The sequence below is a fragment of the Fulmarus glacialis genome, unplaced genomic scaffold (genome assembly GCF_000690835.1).
Source record: "Fulmarus glacialis isolate BGI_N327 unplaced genomic scaffold, ASM69083v1 scaffold9764, whole genome shotgun sequence".
In the NCBI taxonomy this organism is placed as follows: domain Eukaryota; kingdom Metazoa; phylum Chordata; class Aves; order Procellariiformes; family Procellariidae; genus Fulmarus; species Fulmarus glacialis.
Window position 1 is genome coordinate 14,542 of NW_009208684.1, and position 8,815 is coordinate 23,356.

Genomic DNA, 8,815 nt, shown 5'->3' on the forward strand with positions numbered 1-8,815 from the left:
TTTTGTTTGCATTCTGCTCGTCAATAAAAACATCTTAATCAGCAGGAGTCCAGTTTAGGCCAGGACCTGGAAAAACCTTGCTCCTTCACTTCTTTGTGGTTTGCTAGTGAAGGAAAACTGAATGCTGGTCTGAGGCAGGCATTAGCCACCAGCTTGCTTTACCCCATCGCTTGTGTGCAGGGCCTGCATTTGGGTTTTTGTCACGTGAGACAACTAAGAGTAGTTCAAGGATACGATGCCAATTAAGACTGCTCTCAGGAGAAGGTGGCAGTGAGCCGTGTGGCAAACCTCCGCTCTCCCAGCCCTGCCAGGTTCAGGATCTCTCACTCAGTTTGTAGGGCAGCAGCTCCTGTGTGTGGTCAGTAAAGTCACGGTGAATGTCCACAGAACCACTGTGAGCCTTTAAGTAGCTTTTAAGGGTCCATGGGGGGCATCTGGGTGGCTGGCAGCGATGGGGTGATACCAGCACTTGGGGTGGCTGGTTTAGAGGGAAGTTTGCTGACCTAGTCAAGGCTCTACCATGGTGTGGATAGTTTAAGTTGACTTGAACTTTCAGGGTCATGCCTCACCTTATCAGTTGATAACTGGTTCTTGACAGCTTAGAAATAACCTAATAACTTAGAAAAAACCTGGCTTTTAAACTAAACTTCAACCAGTTGTAAGGAGCTTGTGAAATGTAGATATTTGCTTATACTCAAACAAATAGCATGTTGATACAGATGAGGGATACTAACTTGCTTTCATGAGGTTTATTTTTTCATTGCTTTGAAGCTATTTTTAAAAAAAGAATGCATTGGGGGAAATATGTTACAGTTAGTTACCCTGCATTTGATTTTATTTCAGCTTGCTTTTGGAAATACTGCGTTGAGCGCAAGTAGTGTTTAACCCTCAAGTTGATGGGTCATGCTGAAGACAAAGATACTGAAATTGAGAAATCTTGAAGAGTTTTCTACACAAGTTGTTGAAGAGTAATTAATAAAATAGCTGTCTGACCGTATTTGCCTTGCGTATAATAGGTGTTTAAAAGGGACATGTGAAAATTGTATTTAAAATGATAGTATAATAAAAACATTTTTTGTACAAGCAACACCACATAGAAGACTACTTGTGTTAATAAGCATTTGGAAATCAGTATCTTTATCTCTGCAAACATGTCTTTAAGTAATGGAACATGATCTCTGCTCTGGCATAGGATCAAGCACTACAAATCTGTGTCTAGATATTACATCTTACCGTATGTCAAGGCCACTCAGACAGCTGGTGATACCATTGACACCACAACTTGCTTTCTCTCTCCCTTTATCTCATCTAATTTGTTCTCCAGTAAATTGTTTAAAAAAAGATATTTCAATGGTCTTTTAAAAATAGAATAATTCAAATATGGACAAAGGTATTTTCTTAAAATAATGTGTTTTAAGAAGGGCCAGACTCAGACACTCGAAATGTGTAGCAGATATGGGTTCATTTACTGTCGGATTGTGCGGACACTTGGCTCACCCCATCCCAGGACAAATGAAGTGACTTCAGTTTTCTGTTATGCTGGGTTATTTCTATCACGTCTCTACCCACATTTTCTCCCTGTGTGGCCTGAACTATGCAAGCACCAATCATAACGTGCTGCTTTAGGTAGCATCATGCGTGCCCAACTATCCATCATGGAGGGCTGGAGCGAACAACTTCTTTTGCACGAGTAAGAGGAGTAAGGAAACCACAAAACACTAGGTTTCACAATCATCGGTGGCCACAAGCATTTAATCAAATATCCTTCCAAGCAATGTCAGATTTTAAGGAGAAAAAACACCTGTTTGCTGAGTGTCTGAGGCTTTTTTTCCCCTTCACCTGACAGTACTGGAAGTGCAGGCATGTGATTCTGATGAAGCCTTAGGAAAAGAGGACAGGGAGAGGGAGGTTAAATGAATGAGCTGGAGGCAAAAAGAAGCTTCATGGTGTCTATAAACCATAAACATGGGCATAACACAAAGCAGCATGATGTTTCAGGCACATACGGCTCTTGCCCTTTTCGGTCAGCAAGGACGAACGGTGATGGGCTGCCACTGAGCCCTGGCACACCAGCTCCTGACCTGCAGCCGGCTCCGGATGCGGACACGGGTGCTGCATTTGGGTTGGGAAAGCAGGCAGGGCCAGGCCATGGGGCGGTTGTTACCATCGGTCTGGGGGAAGGAAGCCAGTGTGGGATCTTATGGAAGAGAAGGGTGATATTTATTCTACATGGCACATATTTTACTCATTTTCAGTGTCCTGTGGGTCATCTGCACCCAGACACCCGCCCAGGCAGTCTATGTGTGAGGTGGCAGGCCAGTGCTACTGGCTGTGGAGTCCTGGCACAGCTCTTCGGTTCTTCGCTGGTGACAACAAGCTGTTTTCTGGATATGCCTTTTATATCCCCTAGGGATCTATCAGGATCTTTAAGTCAAAGGCAAAATTCTTGCTTCCCATTGTTCTGCTGTTTTCTTTATCAGGATGTTTTATGGCTCCTCTCCTGTTCCTCCTCATCTCTTTACTTTAGCTTGAGGCTTCTTGCTATCAGGTCCTTTGAATGAAATTACTTCTACAGTGCCCTGTAGCGATTAACGTATTCCTTTTTTTAATCCTCGTTTTTCTGTTTCTTCTAGTGCTTCCACACGTGCATTTTCATTCACCTTCACCAACCTCAAGACTTGTGTTACAAATACTCTGACCTGTGCCAAAGAGCATTGCTCTCATCAATGTCCAGGCATGATTTGGAGATAGGTACTGTTCTCCACAACCAGTGTGGCCACCCTGTTTCCAGGAGGTAGGAAAGAGCAGTACGGATGTGAACCACACATTGCTACATGCTCTCGGGGCCAGAGAATAGCCCAGGCTCTCTGTTATTTATTGATGATAAACAGCCATAACTGTATATATGGTGAGAAGTAAGAGAGGGCCAGGAGGAGGCTCATGCATTCCAGTTGCTGCAAGAGCTGCCGAGCAGCGTGGACAGTCCCTGGCTGCTTTGGATCATCCCAAGTGGATCTCCCCAAGAACAAGCAGTTACAAATGTGGCCAGCCCCAAACCAGCATGGATGTGGGACAGTTTGTGCTAGGTGGCTGAGCGGTCAAGGATTACACCCTGGCCTTTTGGTTTTTTATTTAGCAGTAATGGGCACAGCCAGTATGTATTGCTCCCAAGATCTCCCTGCAGGTCTGCGACATACGTGATTCCTCCAAAATCAAAGCTGCATTAAATTTTGCTTCTTATTTCTTAAAATCCACTGTTGCAATGCATCGTACCAGGAAATTACCAAGGAAATAAAGACAGAACACTGTTCAAATTACTTATGAATTTGTATATTTTCTATTTAAATTTGTAAGGCATATGAAAAGAGTATAGAGATTTCATTTTTTATATATTATATATATATGTATGCATTTGAAAATACAAAGTAACCGTTAGTAATATGTGATGAGTGACTGCTCAGCTATCAACCCCAATATGAGAGTTCACAATTGAGGGTGGAGGGGAAAGGTATTGTGTCTGTTTTCTCTAAAGGCAAACTAAAACTGCATACTGAACAATGCTTACAAATAATTGTGAAGATAGCACATTTGCATCAGAACTGTGTAGTGTGTAAGATGAAGACACCGCAGACACAATATATCTGACACCAACTATTACCGCTGAGTAATGCTTTGTTAGAAAGCAAGCGCATGTTTGACATGGACAAGAACGAATGACTAGTCTATAGCAGTCTTTTTGTGGATATAGGTGCTACAAAGGCTATTTTTAGCCATTTTCACATCTATTTTGTACATACAGGCAAAATCCATCAGAAAGAAACTTCCAGGAGACCCTATGACTAAAGCTTTGCACCCTCTACTCCTGTGTGCTTGCTGAGGGCCTGCTCAGCAGAAAGCAGCTGTGGACGTCACTTTTTGTAGCCCATACATCTCCAACAGCGCGCTCCCTGATGTCAGGCTAGAGGGTGTTTCTCACCAGTACTGGCTGCCTTGAACACAGACTCATGCAGGGCTGGAGGGGTTCACCTAATCCATTCCCCGCCTAAGGCAGGAGGTAGGTTCCTGATAGATACCTGTCTGACCAGCTGTAAAGCTCTCAGCAATGAAGTGCTAACAGCTGCCCGGGAAAAGCCAATACGCTGGAGCTCAACCAGGAAAAGGAAGTATAGAAGGACTGTTTCTTTCTTAGACCCTCTCCTTCTCTTTGCTTTCCAAAACCAAATGAGTGTCATGGACGGATGACAAAGAGAGACCCTACATCAGTAGGATCACCCATCTACATCACCCATTTCTTCTGTCAACAGTGACAACCAAGTCTCTCCCTCCTCTCTTGTTGAATATTTATTATCAGATACTCCACAGGCCAGTGGCAGCCTGTGTTCCTCTCTTTGGGAGCACCAGGAGGGAAGTTTGATGGGTTATGCGGCCCTGAGGAAGGAGAAGGCAGGAATTGTTATTTATTTATTTATTTTTAATTTCAAAGACGACTCACACAATGTGAAAAGGAGTTGTTCTTCATTGACCTGCCCTGCAGGTCTCTAGCACAGAGGAGAGGGCTTCTGGGAAGTCAGGTGTGGTCCCACCTAAAGGCTGACCTCTCTCCTGAGTTAGCCAGGGTGCTGCACGGGCACCAGCTGCTGGCTTGCGGCCCTCCGAGGCTTACAGAGAAGCAAACAGAAACCCTCCCGGTAACTGTGAAGTTTGGCAACAACTGTGAAACAGAGGTCAGAGGCAGCAATAATGACAGCTTAAATGTGTGTTAGAAACAGGGCTATTTCTTCTCAAGATTCAGCAATTTAGCATAAGTCACTAGTCTGTAATATTGCTATAATTGTGTGACCTACACTGTTTCCCTAACTTCAACAAATGCTTTAATATTGACTGATGCCTTTAACTTGCAATGCACAACAGACATTCATGTGTGCAGACATCTGTACAGACACACAAACATACACATATATAATTTAAGAATGAGCAAATAATGCTATACAATCATTATAAAAGAAGGATTGGCCAATAGCAGAACTTAAAATTACACTGCAGAATGTATGCTGGCTTTTGTTTTTTCCATCTTGGCTGGTGCCCATCTAAATCTCAGAAGTAATAAAGAAAGGAGGCATCTTCTGTTTATTTCATTCTCTTTGCAACATCCAAATACGCATACTCAATTTCTTGATCAGCAGGACAAGTGTTTGTAAATTCATCTCTTGCATATGCATTGTTCAAGTATCTTGAAATCCCTGTCATTTCAGGAGGAAAATCAAAATTTCTGTATTTTTTTGCAACAACCTTTTATTAAAAGAAAAAAGAAAAATATCATTACACACATGATCTGAAAAAAAAACCAAATCTACTCTTTATGCACATTTTTAATTTTCAATGTGTAAGTCTGTCGTTATATGCAACGTAGGGGGAAGGGAGAAGGAAAACCAAAAAAATCCAGAAGACACGGGATGAAGAAAGCTAGATAACAAACTAACTCACTTAAAAGGATTTATTTGGTATAAATATTCTGCCAGAGCTATGCAGAGCTATATGGACCAGTAGACCACACCTGGAAGAGATGCAGCTTAAAACAGCAAAGGAGCTGTTAAGAATTAACAGAATAATCTTAGAGTAATAAACTGGCCCAGACTCGGATACTTTCACTGAAACAGGAAGGGAAAACCTGAATTAAAATACTAAATTCCAAACGGCTAGGGAAAGCAACTATTGGCCAACACCTAATCCCTCCCTGTTGGCCAGCAAGGATGGTGTGACGTTCATGCTCCACCATCCTTCAGACATTCACCTGACATAAGGTGATTCTCCCTGTCTTGGCTCTGCTGACCCTGCCACCTCTCGCGCTTCGCTCTGCCTGAGCTTTGCGTGGGCGTGGGAAAGGGCTGATTCCCTTTGCTGCTCTCTCTGGAATAGGTTCAACCAGGACATCTCTGGGGAAAGTTTTCACTTGTGGAGGTGCCAGAAAGCAACTCAATCCACTCTTCCTCTGACAAAATAGTAGTCAAAAAGGAAACTTTCTGAAGTGACCTTGCTTGGTTGAAAACCGATGAATTTGCATTTCTCTTCCAGAGCCTGGTTGGCTCCAGAGTAGCCCAGGGCCAGGCTGTGGCAACAGCCGGACATCTCAGCCACCAGGACTGTTAGGTGTGCGCAGAAGAGGCTGGGAGCCTTGGCTGGAAGGCAGTGGGTGGTGGCTACCCTGCCAGCGTTATTGGTACTAGTGGCGATATTCAACAAAGCAAGAGTTTTGAATTAAAGGTGGGAGAGACAGGTTCGAATTTCAGCTTTTGCTGGCTTCCTGAATTGGCATGGACAAAATAATTTAACCTTACTGATCCATGGCACTTTGCATATGAAATGCAGATGAAAACACTTCTCTACAGCACTGAATACAGCACTCGTTTCATACTTGTGAGAGGCTTAGCGAGTGCAGTCACAGCCCAGATATGAAACCAGATATTCTAGCTCCAGAGTCATCAGTTTGAGGATCTGCCTAGCTGTGCTACAATGAAATGGCCTTGTGCATTAGCATTCAGTGTCCCTACACAGCTACAGTGTGGCCTCAGAATGAAGGATTCCTCTGCCTTTTAGAAAAGGACTTGAACTTCTGTGTTGCCCTTCTCTACAGGAAGCTAAAAAGCAAATGCAAACCTTGATTATATGGAGCTTTGGTAGGAGGTTGCAATCCGCTAAGGTGAGCTCATCTCCATCCAGGAATTTCCGGCTGGAAACAGTGATCTCCTCAGTGCTGTAAGCATCAATTTCATCAGGCAAGGGGCTATTTAAATAGTTGTCCAGCTTCCTCAGGGCTTTAAGCAAAGATTTTTCCAAATCTAGGTTAAGACAATAAAAAGGTCATTCAAGCCTGTACCAAGGTCTCTCTGACACCAAGCAGAAAGGCGACTTCTGCATCCTGTCTCCTGGCACCAACCCAGCTCCCAGACACTCGGCCATGTCAACTCCTGCAATTCCTTTATCCTAAGCTTAAAACTTAATGCTGGGATAAGAGCTCTAAGCAGCTAAAGGGGATTCTGAGAAAAACCAGACTGGGTCTGTGTTACCAGAAATGGCTCCTCAAACACCTCTGCGGAGTGTGCTTTTGCAGACTGGCCCGTCAGAGTGGCTCTGCCTTCACACTGACTCTTGCCTTGGGAGCCACGGGGCAAGTGCCTGCCCACAGGCAGGACGGCAAGGCTGGGAGCGATGACAGCAAGCCAACGGGATGCCGCTTTGGCGTGTACGGGAAACCAGCCCAGGAGTCCTGTGCTTTCGGCCAAGCATACAGGAGTGGGGTCGGGGCAGCAGGGGCTGGCAAGGGTTAGCTGGGGTTGTCATGGGCTGGTGGTGCCCCTGTGCCACTGTGGAGAGGGGAGAAGGGAAGAGCAAAGGGAACAGGACAGAGAGCTGGAGGACAGAGATGAGTTAATGCATGGTGGTAGTGAGGGTCCTGCTCTAGACAGATGTGCCACGGGGCTAGAGTCCTCATTATTTACAGAAATGGAGTAGAAAGGTAAGGTCTCAGTTCAAGCAGGCTGTGCTTTTAGCGGAGCTGTGGGAAGGTGCAGTGTTACGGGCTTGAGAGCTGAAGAAATGAGGAGGAGCTGGAGTTGTTGCTCCCATGCTGACAGTGGTATCTGCGTAAACTAACTTTGGGAATCCTCAAATAAGAGAGTGAATAGGCACAGATTTCCACAGCCTTTATGCTCTGGAAAATGACTGTTTAACCTAAGCTGCGAATGGGATATCTCCAGCACAGTGTACGAGAATTGTACAGCTCTAATTTCTCCCAGTGACTACCAGGGCTGACGAAAGCACTGCAGCACATACTTTCATTAGCATCTTTTCTTGGGTTCTTTATGAACGCAGAGAATTTTGCAAATACATCATTTCCTGCAGAGTTAGACTCGGGGTGGTTTGGTGCAAGTTTGGGATACCTGAGGAGTTAAAAGAAACAAAAAGAAGTTATATGACTAGTCTTTATTTTCATCTCCATTAATTAATATACATTATTTACACTGCAGCGTCACAATATATGGCCACACAGGACTCTCAAAGGGAACCATCCTGAACTAAAAATCACTTAGCAAGTGCAAATTTAAACCGTAATTAAACCACGTGGATGACCTCCTTTTCCAGACGGAGATGGGAAATGACTGTTATCGCTGCAAACACTGCCCAGACAGCCCGGTGCCTCTCCCAGGCCTCCTCCACTGGAGGTGAGGCTGTGTGGAGCATGGCTCCTGCCATGAGGAGGAGAGGAGGGAAAGTCCCTACTCGCACTATTTGCTGCTCCTCCCAGCCTCCTCCCCTGGCCCGCTCGTGCGTGAGCAAGCTCAGAGTGGCCGGTCCAGCAGCTGTTGTTGCCAGGGGCAGATAGGAAGGGAAAAGCAGAGGGGAGCAGCTGCTTGCCTCGTTTAAGTCAGGTTTGGCTGCTTGAGAAGAGAGCGCTGCAGAGGGGACTGCTGTCCCGGGCGGGAGAAGGTGCGTGGGTGGGGGACACGATGCTGCTGATGGTGGGATAGTAGGGTTTGGAGAGAGGTGGAAAGAGCTGCTGGGGAGGGAGAAGGACAAGTCCGAAACCCAGACCCCGCTGTGGGCTAAGAGGGGCCCACCCAGCCACTCAAAATGAGCCCCAGCATGTCTGCCGTGTGGGAGGTTTGCACTGCCCTTTTCTTCCAACTACCGGCTCCCAGTAAGCGTAATTATTTGTATAGTGTGAAGAGGGAAACCTCAAACAAACACAAGTGGAGGAAAAGAGGTCAGGTTCCTGCAGTGGCACGCAGGTTTCTGCACACGCTTGCTGCAGCGGGGT

The 8,815-nt window shown here is 45.3% G+C and overlaps 1 protein-coding gene across 1 annotated transcript in view; it reads right to left on the reverse strand.

Annotated features, from left to right (window-relative positions):
• Window positions 1-4,863: 4,863 nt before the first annotated feature.
• Window positions 4,864-8,815, reverse strand: part of LOC104075906 (chloride intracellular channel protein 6-like) — a 6,252-nt gene continuing 2,300 nt past the window's right edge. The window contains exons 4-6 of the mRNA XM_009576574.1: window positions 7,831-7,937; window positions 6,655-6,836; window positions 4,864-5,289 (exon numbers count right to left, since the gene is read on the reverse strand). Of these exons, the coding sequence (XP_009574869.1) occupies window positions 5,128-5,289; window positions 6,655-6,836; window positions 7,831-7,937 (451 nt within the window). The 3' untranslated portion in view covers window positions 4,864-5,127. The remainder of the gene's footprint in view (window positions 5,290-6,654; window positions 6,837-7,830; window positions 7,938-8,815) is intronic.